The sequence below is a fragment of the Populus euphratica genome, unplaced genomic scaffold (genome assembly GCF_000495115.2).
Source record: "Populus euphratica unplaced genomic scaffold, PopEup_1.0 scaffold46.1, whole genome shotgun sequence".
Classification (NCBI taxonomy): Eukaryota; Viridiplantae; Streptophyta; class Magnoliopsida; order Malpighiales; family Salicaceae; genus Populus; species Populus euphratica.
The window spans coordinates 3,463,650-3,481,102 of NW_011499852.1; the positions used below are offsets into that span (position 1 = coordinate 3,463,650).

The 17,453-nt window shown below is 32.1% G+C and overlaps 1 protein-coding gene across 1 annotated transcript; it reads left to right on the forward strand.

Moving 5' to 3' along the window:
- The first annotated feature begins 2,537 nt into the window (after positions 1-2,537).
- LOC105122007 (uncharacterized) lies at positions 2,538-4,027 on the forward strand. Its single transcript, XM_011020908.1, has one exon. The coding sequence runs from the start codon at positions 2,684-2,686 to the stop codon at positions 3,707-3,709; it is 1,026 nt and encodes a 341-aa protein (XP_011019210.1). The 5' UTR covers positions 2,538-2,683; the 3' UTR covers positions 3,710-4,027.
- The last annotated feature ends 13,426 nt before the right edge of the window (positions 4,028-17,453 follow it).

The window sequence follows — 17,453 nt, forward strand, 5'->3', positions numbered from 1 at the left end:
TTGAGATCTATTTTGACTATAAAAACAAATGTTTTTGGTATTAATAAGTTTTTTTTAATAATAAAAATTTATATAAAATGTTTATTTTTTTCTAAACTTGCCTGAAATGTTAAATTTAAACCTAAAAAGAATTTTAATTTCAGGTTAATCATGAGTTTTGAAACTAAAGTTTAGAGGTTATAAATATGCTGTACAACATATGTGTGCTGTGTTAAGGGTGTTTTTCTAGTAAAAAAATAATTGCAAATAGGCTTCTCTTAGTTTGAAACATATCAACCTGATTTTTTCGCAGAGGTCGTCGAAATCCAGGCAGTGCAGGCTTCATTTATAAGCTGAGCAAAAGGGACCTTTAGATCTGGAATAAGCCGTGGCTGGAAGAAAAGCCAATATGCAACTTAATTGATTATGTGAATGTCACCGATGCAGATCTGAAAGTTAAAGATCTTTGGTGCAATGAAACCTGGGACTTCAATAGGGTGGAAACACATATTCCCCAGCTTATCAAGCATTGCATTATGGCAGTCTCCATCCATTCGCTTCAAGTTGTTGTTGATTGCGTGGTTTGGGCTGACAATATTTCAGGTGTTTACACTACTAAATTTGCCAACCTATGGCTGTTACATAGAAATGGACATGTCCATCATAAATCGAAAATATTGGAGCTGGCTTTAGAAATTAAATGCCCCAGAGAAGATCATAATGCTTATTTGTCTGACATTTGATGACGGCCTTCCAACCAATCTGTTGCACTTATTTGTCTGATATTTCATGACAGCCTTCCAACCAGCCTGTTGCACGCTATCTCTCTACAAACTCTGTTTTGCCGCCACAACCAAGCAGAGGAAGATTCTTTGCAACTAAATAGGTAAATAGGTGGTCATCAAGTAGGAAGAATTTAGTATTAAGGGGTTTGTTTTCTTTGTGATTTTAAATTTAAATTCATATAATGATTATTAAAAATTTATATAATTGTTAATTTTAAAACTTGCAGAATTAGTCGTGATATCCATAAATTCATCTGAGAATTAATCGTGATGTCCATAAACTCATCTGGATATCCAAATGATTCTAAAAAAAATATTCTTTGCATTGGTTGTGAGATTACTAAAAGAGTCTGGTAGGTTCTCGGCATTTCTAACAGACTTGACTTCTAGTGTGCGGATGTCAACCAATGGTTAATGAAGCTGCTGTCAGGTGATCTTGATTGCATCTTTCTTGTGGGAGTTTGGTGGCTGTGGAGACATAGAAACATCATAGTATACAGTGATAGTTATAAGGGTGATCACTAGTTGTTAAGACAAATCTTTTAGCTAGCCGATGATTGTCGCGCTGCTTGGAATGATAAAGAGGCTGCATGCAGACAGATCTTGGCTTTGTTAAAGTGGACAGGCATCTCTGGAAAATCTGGTAAATTAGTACAGTTGGTGTTGTGTTTAGATTCTTTGCAACTAAATAGGTAAATAGGTGGTCATCAAGTAGGAAGAATTTAGTATTAAGGGGTTTGTTTTCTTTGTGATTTTAAATTTAAATTCATATAATGATTATTAAAAATTTATATAATTGTTAATTTTAAAACTTGCAGAATTAGTCGTGATATCCATAAATTCATCTGGATATCCATATTATTCTTAAAAAAAATATTCTTTGCATTGGTTGTGAGATTACTAAAAGAGTCTGGTAGGTTCTCGGCATTTCTAACAGACTTGACTTCTAGTGTGCGGATGTCAACCAATGGTTAATGAAGCTGCTGTCAGGTGATCTTGATTGCATCTTTCTTGTGGGAGTTTGGTGGCTGTGGAGACATAGAAACATCATAGTATACAGTGATAGTTATAAGGGTGATCACTAGTTGTTAAGACAAATCTTTTAGCTAGCCGATGATTGTCGCGCTGCTTGGAATGATAAAGAGGCTGCATGCAGACAGATCTTGGCTTTGTTAAAGTGGACAGGCATCTCTGGAAAATCTGGTAAATTAGTACAGTTGGTGTTGTGGTGGTAGTTGTTTTTTAAAATAATTTTTATTTTGAAATGTATTAAAATAATATATTTTTTTTTTAAAAAATTATTTTTAATATGATAAATACTAAAAAATTATTAATTTAAAATAAAAAAATAAAAATATTAATTAAGTAGAATTAATAAGTAAAAATATTAACAATATCATTAAAACAGAAAAAATTACTTGCGTACTTTATCATGTAAAGGATATCATAGAAAACAAGTTTAATTTAAATATATTTTTTATTTTTTATTTTTCTCCAAAATGAAAAACAATATAACATGAACACATTGACCAGTTTTTGGAGTTAGAAATTGTTTTTTGAAATTTTAAGAAGTGAATATCTTTTTTTATTTTTTATTGGAAAAGAAAAACTAGAATATAAAAATAAATTTATATTTTTTATACAGCTTAAGAGCACTTTTAAAAAAAGAAATATAGTTATTTAACTTTTAAATAAAAAAACTTGAAAAAAAACTTAGAAAATTAGATATCATATAAATAGATACAATTATAAGAAAAACAAAATACATATAAAGAATGAGTGATTTACTCAAAATATAATTTTAACATTCAAAATCCACGAGCGCCTGCTTCTCCTTTCCTCCACAGCTCCACTCCCTTCACAGAATTCCGCCTTCCTTGGACGAACTGCAAAATCCAAAAGAACCCTTGATAATTTCAATGTCTCTCTCAATCCCAACGCTGCACCTCTCTTTCTCTAAAACCCTCTCATCCCAAAATCCTCTCTTCTTTCCAAAACCCTTCAGCCTCACTCTCCCTCCTAAAACAACAATAATAATTCGAATGGGCGGAGGCCCAAGAACATTCCCTGGAGGAGTCTCCAAGTGGCAGTGGAAACGAATGCAAAAAAAGAAAGCTAAACAACTCCTAAAAGCTAGGCTTTGCCAGGAGAGACAGATTTACGAAATGAGAAAAAGGGCAGAGCTCAAAGCTGCGGTTTCTGAATTAGAGCGTCCTTGGGAGGTTGTTGACAAAGCACCCAAGTTGTTTTCTGTAGGCGCTGATGAACAAGTTAAGGTTTTGGCTGACCGCTTTCAGAAACCAGGTGGGTTTGATTTGTGGAGTGAAAGAGATGGTCCCCAGTTGTTTGAGACCCCTGATGGGGTTCCATCTGCCAGATTTTTTCCAAAAGGTGTTGTTCAAACTGTGAGACCTTATGGTAAGGTTTCTGCTTCTGCTTTTGGTGAATTGAGTGCTCGAATGCTGGATTCTGATTTTGGAAGCTATACTGAAAGTGAATATCAGAATGACGGAATGCACGTTAATGAGAAATTCAGTAATTTATCAGAAATTGAAGATGGGCCAGTTTCAGAGAGTGGATATAGGGGAAATTCTGATGGGAAATTGGGGATGGATAAGAGGAATGCAAAGAGAAATACTGGTAAATACAGGAAGAAGGGGGATAGGAGGAGATTTGGGAATGTTTCTAATGCATTTGATTCAGGGCAAGTTGGTTTTGAGAAAGAGAAAAGAGTGGGTGGCACTACCAATCGCAGTGCTGGTCGTGATAATAGGATTAGTAGGAGTAACAATGGCAGTTGGATTAATAGGAATCGAAGAGATTCCAAGTCTGATGTTTATGATATAAGTTTGCAACAGGATGGGAGTTATGGATTCCAAGTCGAGAATGAGAAGTTTGATTCTGATTCTTGGGATGTGGAGGCATTTGAGTTCGATTCATTCTAGCTTTAGACTGGCTATTGTGAGTTGCACTTGCAATAAAGGGTGCTGTTAAATTGTGAAACCCTGTTGCATTGCTGGTCTCTTTGGAGTTCTGACTCTTCATGTATGTGCCGTGGCGACAACCAGCAAGTTATAACTTTTTCTTTTTGGAACTAATATGCCAACTTATGGATGATGATCAGGTATTCATTGTCGCCTTTGTAAGAACTGATTGATGTATACGATTGTGTAATATGTTGTGTGCTCTCTTTTACTAAGCTGTATATCAAGTCTTTCATTCTTTGCTGAAATAATAGAAGGAAGTTTCGCTATAATTAAGCATTTATCACTTTTTATGTTTGATTTCTTTTTCCTGGAGTCCAAATATTGCATGGATGGAATGGAACTATTATATACCTGAAAGTTTTCTATATTTGTTCACTTGTCAAAATAGATAGGTGTAAATCGGATTAGACATTTAACTTTTGATGTGCGAAACTCTCTAGGCTGTTGAAGAGGCTGAAAGCAAAAGAAAATATTGTTGTTTTCTTGTCATGAATTGATATATATATATATATATGTTGTTGCTGAGAGATATAGGCATTGTTAGCAATTGCATTTGTGCGCCAAGCATGGTGCCATGCAGTTTGGTGCTATAGAAAACAGATAATGCCATTGATGTTCAAGACATAAAACAAGTTGAATAGGTTTGCAGTCACCTTTCATGTGTGATATATGCTATTAACTTATTGAAATTGAATGTATTAGAAAGGGGAAAAAGTGTAGGAGCTAACTCCATCACTTCAAGGTTGAGTGAAGAACAAATTTGCCCAAGCTTTGTCCAGTTTGCAGACACAGTTTATGTTTGTATGTCCTACATTATGGTGGTTTTAGGATTTTGAAAGTAAGGGAGTAGGGGTTTAGCTAAAGAAGAAAGTGTTTTAGGATTTGTAAATTGAAATGGGGATGAAGCTGGAAGAATACTAAAATAGAAACCAGATCTTTAAATTTCCAGAAAATATAAAAAATTGCAGAAAATTAACCTTGACTAGTGAATTGAAACGAATTAAACTGTGCTAGCAGCTGCATCATTCTCCCTTGGTTGGAGAAAACATGACCTCAAGCTTTGAAGTGCAGAAGTAGCAAAACATGAATATGAACAGCTAGTGAGAACTTGATGGCATCTTCTACTCTTTGTTGGAATGATTATAATTTTTATCCTTGGATATCAAAAGGTAGACTTTTCCTGGAAATTTTTATCAACAATTGGCAAGAATTGGATTAATTTCATTCTTTACTTGAACTGCCCAAGCTCAAATTTTCTTAACTTCATCCTTTTCAATCTTGATTGTCCTGGATGAACTTTCTTTAATCTAACATCAATGCACTCATCAACTTGTGCTTAAATTTTTCACTACTTGTTCTTGCTTTTTCATTGCTGTAGTATCAGATCCAAAATTGCAGTCTGGTGCCTTTCTTTAAGCTCTTCTTGGCAACTTGAAACTAAGCAGTTTCTACATTCCACTGTCCTTGAAACTTCTTGGATGTTGGTTCATCCTTTTCTTGGATAGCTTGATTGAATCATCAATGATCAGCATTAGCTTCTTTCACTTCATTTTTTCATAGAAATATCTTATTTAAAGACAGATTCTACGTAGTTTGGATGATTTTTCTTTAAGTAGTCGGAAACAACTCTTCAAATATCTCCTTTGTAGCGTCTCTTTTCATTTGAAATATGTGTAGTTAGGTAGAGGGTAATAGAAGATTTATAGCAATGCCTGCTTCTGTAATTATCAAGTGAAGCTTTACCATATCCATAGTGTGATGGCTTGACTTGCTGATTCAAAGGTTAGATGATATCACTATGGTGCTTATTATTTCAGTACATTCTACAGACACAAAAACTGAAAATCGAATATGTACATTCTGCAGACACAAAAAACTGAAAATCGAATATCCATCTTTGCAACTATTACCATAAACACAGCTATCATGCAGGGAAAATTGTGCCAAAATAGCACTCCGCACAGATTTGAAGTTAGTGCAGGCCAACTTTTCATTCTTCAAACATGATCACAAAATCCACAGAAAATAATTATGGATCATCAAACACTTGATGCTGCTATTTCTCTGTAATAGGTATAGTCTGTGAAAATTTGACCTTTTCTTCTTGGACATCTTCTGCACCCAAGTCTCATTGAGTCTATCCTACCAAATTTTAGCAAATAAACTCCACTTCTAGAATACATCTTCCTTGCCAATCAGTTAGCGTTGACATGCTGTTTCGGATTTTTTTTGTCTGTCTCAATGAAAAAAACCTTGAATTTCAAAATTGGATGTTGAATTTGATGTTAGCAATCTGAACTTGTAAACTTCTAGTTCTAGACTTATAATGATGTTTTAAAATTTTTATGGTCTTTTAATACGCAGAAATCAAAATCAAAATTGTGATCAAATAATCTAAATGTTTTGAATATAAAAGATAACTCAGCTTATGATTAAGGAACTTATATTTATTAAATGATTCTTCAATTGATTATAAACATGCACCATGCACTGGAACTTCTTGATGAAAGAACATGAATTGATATATATATATATATATATATATATTTGGTATTTTCTGGGTTTTTTGGTAATGAGAATTGCAAGCCTGCTATTATAAGTCTATTGATTATCACCTACAAACTATTAGATTACAAACTAGATACCTATACCTACTGATTATTACCTAAAGAATTACAAGTCTACTGTTGCACAAGTTTTGAAGATCTTGAAACTTGACTGAATTGCATAATAACTATTGCTATTGATATGTTGAGTTATTCATCCATCCTCGATATGACTATCTACTAACAACCTACTTTCTCCATTATTCCATATTTTGAAGATGTACAAATGAAGCTATCTAACTTGACTTGCTGTTTCTTTTACAAGTTTTTATCACATCTTTTCTATGTTTTTTCTTTTATTAGTCCAAACTTCATGATCCACTAATTAGTTCTGAACCGCGCCTGTTCTTTATTGTTTTTTTATTAGTACGAATTTCATGATTCACTTCGTTCAGCCTATATCTAAGTTTCTCCTCGTTATCCACTGGCCTAGACTTTGTTTAATATGAAAGCACCTATTAAATCCAGTCTACTATTCTATCTTTCTTACCTTTGACTCAAATTACTTGTCTCGCTAATAAATTTATTGAGCAACAAATACTGCCAAAAATCAATCACTAACAAGTGTCCGTGGCGTTTTAAGACCTTGGAAAATAAGGGATTTAGGGTTTTAATGGTGACTGAATCGAGGATGAAGGTGAAAGGTTACTGCAATAACGTAGACCTAAAACTTTCAGCAAAAATTAAAATCATAGAAGTACCTCTGAACATTTGGAAATACAAAATGGGCTCTGACATATGAAATCAAACAAAAACACATCTTTTTATTGGCTGCATCATTCACTTTGTGTTTCTTCTTTCTTCCCAACTTGTGTTTGGTCTCTGAACTGATGAATGAGAAGCAGGAAAGCAGCTTCTCCTCGCTACCCGTGGGAAGGAAGAGAATTTCTCTTGTATAAATTGGTATTTTTGAGTTGCCTATTTTGAATAACATGCATGCTGCTAAATTTAGCAATGAAAACTTGAATAATTGAAAGTGAAAGTAAAACAGAAATGTAGATATTTTAGATGGTATGGGTTCTTGAGGATTCGTTAAGCCAATTTGCAGCACAAACACTGATTTTACCTTCTTTTCATATTACGGGTTTTAAGTGACACAAGGAACTTAAAGTGTGATTTTATGCGAAATTTCATACATTTCTGTTTGAAAAAATAAATAAATCATGATGTAATAGCATCATCACTAGAACGCTTGTTATAATTAACTATCGTTGAGGTGTTAAAGAATCTTAGCCAGTGCTTCAGGCTCTCCTTTTATTCCAGTACATGTGCAATAGAGTTTTGAAGACAGTGCAATTAGAAATTTGTACTTGTGGAACCAGACTGTAGTGGTAACTATCACCTTGAGGAACTAGACTGCCAGATTGTTCAGGGGACATTAGTGGTTGAGTTTCGAGGATTTTTTTTTTTAAGAAATGATATCTTGAGTGTAATGTTGGAGCGTTGATAAATAGATTGAAATATTTTTTTCACTAAGGAATTTTGACTGATAAATTGGGGCCCCAAGAGAATTGATTAAGATATATCCGAAGAGACACTGGGAGCTGTATGAACAGTATCAACTTCTTCTCAGTTGCACTTCATTTAGGTTAACTGTTGCTGGTTCTGCTTAAGACAGAAAAAGGAAAAAATTGTGGTTTAACTGCCCCCTAATGTGTTTTTTCATCCTATGGTGTGCCAGCTTTAATGACACGAACAGCACTGGTTGTAAGCTACATTGGTATGGAAGAACAGCTTCCACTGTGAATGGAATAATATCTGTCATAGGCAAGGAGTTGTTTCACAACCCGCCCTTTGTTGAGCAATTGGGAAATGTAGCTTGAGCCCACAATGCTTAAATTGAACCATTTTCAAACTACATAATCAAGGGAGTGAGCGGGCTAAGGGGAATGGGTGGGTGGCTCTCTCCACAGAATGTTTTGGAGAAATGATTTTGTTTATGTCATCTTATTCTCAAGATTTTCGCTCTCTCTCTCTCACGCTCACACAGAGACGTACACACACAATGTCCTGGAATTGAAGCTATGGTCCCTGAATTTCAAGGCATGGGATATCTTAGGACTGCAGTTGCATCCTCCAGTTTTCATATTTTGCACGGGAAAATTAGAGGTCTTAATGCGGAGCATAAAATGACCTTAAGATCTTCCTCAACAAGATACAGGCTACTTCTCTGCCCAAAAGGCTCCTTATCTTCTGAGATATCTGGTTTATCTCCACTTCAAGAGAGTTTAGTTCTGTGTCATTGTCTAGTATAAATGTCAAAGAATCTCATTGGATGCATGTACACTCAGTTCTGTTGTCGGTAATCTAATCCAAAATCTTATGAGGTTTCCATTTCACTTTTGTTCATTAAGAGTCAACACTGCTGCATCCACATGTTTTCCTTCAAAAGCATGAGTGATTTAGTGGGCTGTTGCACTCATCTTCTCCAACCCACTAAAGTTCATGGTAGTGGATTCCATTTTCTATCATCAAAATTGCCGTCATTATTTATCTTTAAATTTTGACTTGGGATTGAGGATTTGTGGTTGTCACACTTCCATTTCTTCTTTGGTGCCTAAACAAGATAGTTAACACTTTTCATAACGAGGGCGATTGTATCTGTGCTTTTTTTACCTTGATTTTTAGATGAAGTCTTGATGTTTCTGTCTTTTTCCCACAGATGTTCTCATAGATTTAATCCATGCATGCTTCTTTGTGATATATGTTGGCCAACAACAATCTGCACTTACATGGTTTTTTGGGTTTTCTACTTTCATACATTTTTCAAATGCTCGTTGAATTGATGCAGGCTTCAAATATGAACAAGCCACAAAGGATTCATTTAATTTGACCATTTAGAAAGTCAACTTATCCGGCATGCGGTTGTTTTGAATGTTCGCTTGCTCAATGATTAAAAGATTGTAGTGGACACCTTTCTAATGCATTGTTGTTAAATCCAAGTTTGCATCACTATGTTAACAGGGCTAACAGAGGAAATTGTTATGGTGTTTACTATTTAGTGCTCCTACCATGGTGGCGGCTGCTGCTGCTAATCTTAATTCTTTTCCCCCCAGCTAATTTGTCCTGTAGGGGTGATAACGTGTAGGGTATATGTGGTTGCAAAAATGCGTGAACTATATGGATGGATACATGTTGAAAGAAAAGCATTAGAAATTAAATGCGTGATTTGTAGATTTAACAGGAAAAATGTTGCTTAATGCTGCTGTGGTTGCTTGTTCTTTTGGACCTGCTTAAAAGAAATGAAATGACATGCTTCATGTTGCGTTGGCAACAGTTGACGGCACCATTAGCCAAATTATAGTGGCTTAAGGGACCGCCTTGTGCTGGTGGCAATTGAGCAACCACGTTATAAACCTTCAATCCTGTAAACCTTCCATTTAAAGATCAAACATGATCCTGCCTGACTCAGCAACCAAATTAGTCGTGGCTCATTGATAGCTGTACTCATAAAGCAATCATGGGCTCGTTTCAAGACACAGCTTTTTACAGAATAAACAGCAAAAAGATAAGAAGCGATCCAGGGCAAATCTTGGGAAAAAAGCTAAGTGTTTTTCTATTCCATTTTTTCATCATGTGAAAATTGTGGTCATCTTTGTATACTTCCCTACAGATTAACTTTACCTTTTTAAAAACCTTGACAATAAATCTTTCTTGGAATATAACGACGACGACGACGACGACGAGGGCATTAAGGATTAAGATGCATCATGCTAAAGCTGGCATTATATAAATCGAATAAAGAAGCCATCAGAAACAATATATGCAGGACGATGATATGACATGGAGTGGTGATAAAGATGAGCTTGTGGTGACATTGAAGATGGCAATAGCAATAGATGAATGGAGTCAAATTATAGCTATGGCATCTTTTCTAGACATAAAAAAAGAAGAAGATGATGCAGATGAACGACTACCGAGTGATGCTGGCGCACTTCTTTGCATGAAGTAGACTGCAAAAAGAAAAGCACATTATCTACTTTCAATCACGTTTAGATTTCTGAAATATTGCTGTAACAGGAGTAATTTACACGGCATTTATAATACACAAGCACCGTTTTGGTCAGGGAAACAGGGTGAAGATACACGAATCTTCTTTTCTTTTCTTTTCTTTTTTCCTTCTAATTTAACCACGTTTAGAGTTCTTAAATCTATAATTACATTACCTGGTCATTATTTTGGCACAAGAAAACAAAATGAAAGATACTACTGAATCTTCTTTTCACTAACCTCAAGAATTTTAGTCTCACTTAAATATTTATACATATTCTAGCCTTTGACTTAAAGGACGCTTGCTTGTTCCCGAACCAACAACTTAACCATGCATAGATTTTCTTACTATCAATAGATCTACAGTGTTAACATGTTGATGAGTCTTGTACTTGCCTTGAACGCTTGAGATCCCTGTCATTGTGGGGGGGGGGGGGGGGTGTGGGAGAAAAAGTTATTTCTGGTTGAAAAAATTGAAAAAAACCTGCCGTCCAAAAAGCACCTCAAAAGCATAGAATCAATCTACCATGGCCATCCCTCACTTGTCTCATTCAGGGTTGATCAGACATCAACATTTCATGCGAATATATAACTCTGCATGGTATGACATGAACTGCCCAGTTGTTCGTGTGAAAGAGCAAATCGTAACTCTTCAAAAACCCGACACAGGAGAGGCACGCAATATTTTGCATATATATAACATGGCATGCGGTTCATGTGCTCCATTAATCTTCATCCTTGAAGATCTTCGAATAAGTTCCCTTGATCACGGATAACCAATTAATTTCTTAGGCTGCTTTTGATGCACGTATAAACAAATTCCAAGATACTGTTGATTTTCCAAAACTGCAGGCTGCCGCTAGATACATAATGACTGTGATCTGAGAATGACTGCCTCTACAAATCCAAAGTTCGTGTCAAAACTCAGAACTAGTTCCTGAAAGGACTTTGATGGGAAATGGTGGATTTTGACACGCCATCATAACTTAACTGGCTAGTTGAAAACGGGCTTATACCTCATTGTGTATCTGTCTATCTCTATCACTGCTGATGAGCAGTGATACCTACAAGAGAGAGAGAGAGAGAGAGAGGGAGAGGGAGGGATTAAAAAGCAAGTGAAAAACACATGGTCCTTTGGCTTCAATTGCAAGCATGTGCCCAAATTTTTTAATAATGTGTTAGCTTTGTTTAATTGGCTCTAAAAATTATTAATTATAAACTAAAAGAAAACTCTGTTTTTTATTAATTATTTTATTAATTTTATTTTTTAATATTAAGTTGAATAAGAATTAAAATTTTTAATTTATTTTACTTACTTTTATTATATTATTTTGGTTTCATAACTAATAATACTTAAAAAATTAATGTAAGTAGATTCATGTTATTTTTTATTGAACTTTTTTTTAATTTTATTATTCAACACTAAGTAGACTGAGAATTAAACTTCATAACTCGGGTCATTTTTTTCTAAAAGATTATTTCGGTTTTATGACCCGGGTCATATATTCTTAATTCAACATTGAATTTTATTTTTATTAAGTTATCCTCATCTCATGATTTAGGTTACAAGTTTGACGGGTTACCTAATGGATTTATTTTTTTATATTAACTTTTCCTCCAATTTTATTATTTAATATTGTGTTTGATTGAAGATTAGGTTTTATAAGTTATTTAATTTATTTTTCATTAGATTACCTTGATCTCATAACCCAGAAATAGTGATTAAAGGGACCTGAGTTCACTTCGCTCATTTTTGTGTCATTTTTTTATTCAAGATTTTTACAAATATCATTATTCAACATTGGATCCAACAAAAATAGTTAGAAATTGACCTTTATAATTTATTGTAATTTGCTTTATATGAGGTTATCTTATTATTATGATTAAAGTCACAAACTTAGTAGGTTAACGCAGTTAAATTATGTTTTTTTTTTGTTTTTTTATAAAATTATCTTAGTCTAATGATCCCGGGTCATGAATTTCGTTGATTGACTCAAGTTATTTTTATATATTTTTAATTTATTTATTTTTTAATCGATTTTTTTTTCAAGAATTTAACTTGATCTTATGACTCGGGTCATGAGTTTAACTGATTAACTTGGATTGCTTTTTAAGTCATTTTCTAAGTGATTTTTTTTTCAATTTTATCCTTTGATATTGGTTTGATTGAGAATTAGATTCTATAATTTATTTTGATTTGTTTTCTACGAGATTATCATAATTTCATAACCCAAGTTGCGAATTTGATATGTTAACTTGAGTTGACCCAAAGTCAATTCAATATATTATAATCTTTAATATTAAAAAAATATCATCTTGATTTTTTTAAATCAAATTATGTTTGAATGAGTTGTATAAATTATTTTTAGATTTGCATATTCAAGTGGATTGTATTGTATTAGATTAACTCTCATATAATTTAAATTTTTTTATATTAAAAAAATTAGTAATATCTAAATATTTATTTCATGGTAAAAAAAATTTAATTGGACATATAGTACAGCACAGCGCGAGTAAATTAACTAATACTGAACTAATTAGTTGGCAAATCCATGTGCCATTTTACGATTTTTGGAGAGGTTAATCATGATGTATAAAGCCAGAGTGCTCTAGCCACCATGAAAAAGTTAAGCACTAATTGATCAACCACAGCCACTGAATTATGCTTAATGTTATGAACTTGCAGTTGACCAGAAGCACAGACAAGTTGAGCTTGCCATTGAGTTCAATTATCTTTAAACCTCAACGCCACGTTCTTGATTAATTAATGAAATAAGACAATCAGATATGGACTTTGGACCAAAAGTTTCAACACGTTTTAAGGCTATAACTATAATTAATCATATTAATCTGCTTACCACTAATTCTTTGTGCGTTTGTGTAGTGATCTAAAAGATTGTTAAAAAGGTGAAAGGTTAGGTCACCCTCTTGCATTTTTGTCAATAATTACTTGGCAAATCCCTGTGTGTCATGAAATTACGATTGGCTGCATGCCTTATACTCAAGCTCAGTTCATATATATATATATATATATATATATATATATATATGTATGTATGGTTATTGTTAGGTATCAGTACCCGGCCGGCCAAACAATTCCTATAATTAATAAAATATAAATTGAGATTATTAAATGATTAATGCTATATTCCATAGAATTAGTTTTATGTCTCACGCCAATAGTTTTACTTTTTTTATTCTCAATCTTAAATGATTATACGTGGTATATATATTTATTTAATCAAATTCTTTTTATTACATTCAAATGCTGAGTTTATTAAATAATTAGTGTTTTATATTATTATTTTGTATTTTTATAATTGGTTAAAAGAAGATGTATGCTTTCAAGGAAATTGGAGAGAAGGTATTAAATAAATAAATAAATAAGTGCAAGTATCTAAGATTGTATCTTAATCTAAGAAACTTTGTTATAATTTGTGTGAAAAACATAAAATAAAGTTGATTATCTAAAAAAATAAAATAAAAAATTCAACATGAGAAATAAAACTATAATGAGCCGAGGTAACACGATCGAGGATTTGTACATATGATTCTTACAGCACGCAAATTTTTAATGATTTTGAATTAGCTGCTATGGTTAAGTTATTTTAATCTCCCAGCTTAATCCAAAAACCCCAATTAAAATTAAACTTAAGCACCACGCACCCATATCCAAACTTAAGTATGACTTTTGTCGGCAGTGGCGGAGCCACATAGAAATAAAAGGAGACAAGTGCCCCCTTATTTTTATTTTTTAATATTTTTTATATTAAAATATTAATATAATAATTTAGTGAATGAGTGATAATAGAAAATTGTTAATGCAGCTCATCCACTTTTTAGTGAATGAGTGATAATAGAAAATTGTTATTGCAGCTCATCCACTTTTTTTTTTTTCCTTACTCTAACATGCCAATTTCTCTTTTACTTTCCCTGCCTCTCTCCCATATATATATATATATATGTCCACCTGGTTTCTTTACTGTCTTCAACATACAATTTTTTCTTGTTAAGTATTTGTTTTTTGTTTTTTACTTTTTATTTTAGGTAAATTTTCTTCATCTTTTTTATTTGTTTTATTGTCTAATTTTAATTTTATTCTTTTATAATTAGTTATTAAAAATATTAGGGTTTATGATAATTTAGATGCTTTGATATGAATATATTCAAAATAAATATTTAAATTTGATAATTTAATTAATTAAATATTTTTTCTTATTATAAAAAAATAAATTAATATTCATGCAAAATCACTATTCTTGGTATCTCTTGTATTGATAAAATAGTTTATTAAAATTTAATATTTTTATATAATTTATTTGTACGTAAAATATGAAATAGAAAACATAGTTTTCAAGCATTATTTCTCTTACACAAATACTAGGTATTGTTTCTCAATTAAATATCTAAAAATAATTAAGTATAATTTAATTAATATACTTATTATATGCATATAGATATGCAAGTTTTATTAAACGATTTCAAAATATAAAAACAAAAAAAATAATTATAATGTAAATTTTTATTTTATTTTAAAGTATTTTTAAATTAATTTTACTTGATATGAATTATTATATATATTTTGAATTGATTTTTAATTAATATCTACATAATATAATATTTGTTTTTTTTTTTTTCATTAAAAAAAACTCTAACTTCACTGTTATTTGTTAATGATGTTGATAATGAAAACTAGATGCGTTAGGTTTTAGTAATAAAACTCCATAGATAAATTAATGGAATAAGTAATTATTAAAGAAGTAATATTTCTTCTTGTTTCATAATCATCGTTATCATTAGATTGCTTAATTAAATCATTAATCATTCCTATTGAATTCCAGTTGTGATCACGCCATATAGCACAACAACTGGCGTAAAAAAGGGTCAACTAGAGCCACCCTGAGCCCCAACCACCGCCATTTTTTCTTTCCTTTCAAAACCAAGGAGTGCCGCCTCGAGGGGGGGATTGGAAAATTATGGAAGAAGGAACTGTCTAATGGGGCAATCCACTCGACTCGAAACAAGACTAAAGGCATGTAGGACTATGCCTTTCTTCTGTCTTTCAAGTGCCTTTGGAATGCCTAGTAAAACTCCAGGAACACCAACATCAAGCAGAAAAATCCCACTTTCAGAAACAGTGCCAAGTAATTAGGTCTTTATATATATATATATATATATATATATGTTCTTGTTATTATTATATTATTTTTTAAAATAATAGGGAGTAAGATTTCGTACGTATCCATTTCAATCATAATCATGATTAGCTGAAAATAGAACCCGGTGATGATGACACTCTATATTTTTCTCCGTCTTATCTTCTATTATTAATCAGTCAAACCACTTGATTAAAAATAATAATAATCGAACACTAGGTGTTTTCGTCAAGCAGCCTTCATACTGTATTACAATCTCATTAATTATTGGTGGAGCCAAAGTTTTACTGTGGGATTTTTATTTTTTTTTGTAACATCTATTGCATCAAGATCCAAAATTTCAATCTATCTTACTGTATCACTCAACATTTTTCTTCACAATTTGAAACAAACCCACTACAGATATCACGACTTTAAGTCATGGAATCGATTACAAATTAATGCCCCAACATTTATTTAAAATTTGGGATGTCATTACCAAGATCTCAAATTAAAACCCTATAAGAAAATGAGCCAAGTACGGAGTGATAAGTTCGGAAATAGAAGAACACTAACATTATCCTATAGTTCAAGATCTGTAACCTTTTTTGATTTCCTACTGAGTCAAGAACAAAAATGAAAAACTTATCATGTATATACTTTATTTGATTTTTTGTTGACTGCTATGACTCATAGAGCTTCTAACAACCTCTTATTTTTAATAATTGTTTGTTGCTAGTCTTTCATTTGAAAATAAAGCAGTCAATATGGCTGTTATGTTTATCACTATTCCTTTGTTTAACAAACTAATTTGCTAGAAGACTTTGTGCGCAAATATGATTCCATTATTATGTATAAATTGCAAGGCAATGATCACTAACACTAAGTTTTCTCAGTAGATTTAAATATTAGTCTTTAGTTATCTTTAATATTTTAAAAAATACCAATAAATTGATATCAAAGCGATATTCTTAAAGGACTCGTGAGATATATATATATATATAAACATACATACCAACATTTTTTCTATCATAGATAATCATCTATCTAGCTATAAAGATGACATTGAACTTCAATTTCTTCGATCCCATAAGAAAATTGAAGGTTTTGGCTGCATGAGTGATCATCTAATAATTTAGAAGGCTGATTACTTAGGTAAAGTTCTAAACTTTATAATTTAAATTTAGCTTATATACATATATAATTAATTGAAAAGAGGAAAAGGATCAATGATATGAAGTATGCATCGTCACTTGTTTCACTGATGATATGATTTTTACAAAACATAAAACATATATATAAATCAACATGTCAAAGAAAAATCAACTTACAATGCGACAAAAAATAGACGTGAAAACTTAAATTGAGTTAAGGATCAATCATCTTACCTTTTAAATAGTTTATTATTTGTTCTCTAGTGCTAGTAGTTTAATTACAATATTATTTCTCATACTTACTCAATTTTTTTATTATCAATAGCACAAACAAAAATAAACAACAAACTAGGTTTTGTACGTTAGATTTTTTTTAATTTTTTACATTGATATGAACATTTGCAATCCATCTTTATTATATCATTTTAGTGGCTTAAAGGAATATTATAAGGCTACACACACACATGATTTTAACAATTAAAATAAACAAACACATCCTCTTAAAAAAATACAATCCCATTTAAAATGATGCAACTTTATTTTAAATAAAATTTTAGCAAACATAACTTTTAATTTAAAATCTTTAATAAACACATCTCTAGATTTAAGAATTTCAATCAACACAACTTTTCATCTGGTCCAATACAACCACGAAGGCAATAATATATGCAATCCATCTTTACTATCATTTTAGTGGTGTACAAGGAAGGCTACGGGATTCTTTACCATTTTAAAGGGTCCAATGAGTCCATGAGTGAAGATAACATTTTGGGATGGATGCCATTCCCATCTAGAGAAGACGATGACATCTTTGAGT

Coding starts and splice junctions, on each gene's coding strand:
- LOC105122007 (XM_011020908.1), top strand. CDS start 2,684: ATGTCTCTCTCAATCCCAACGCTGCACCTCTCTTTCTCTAAAACCCTC.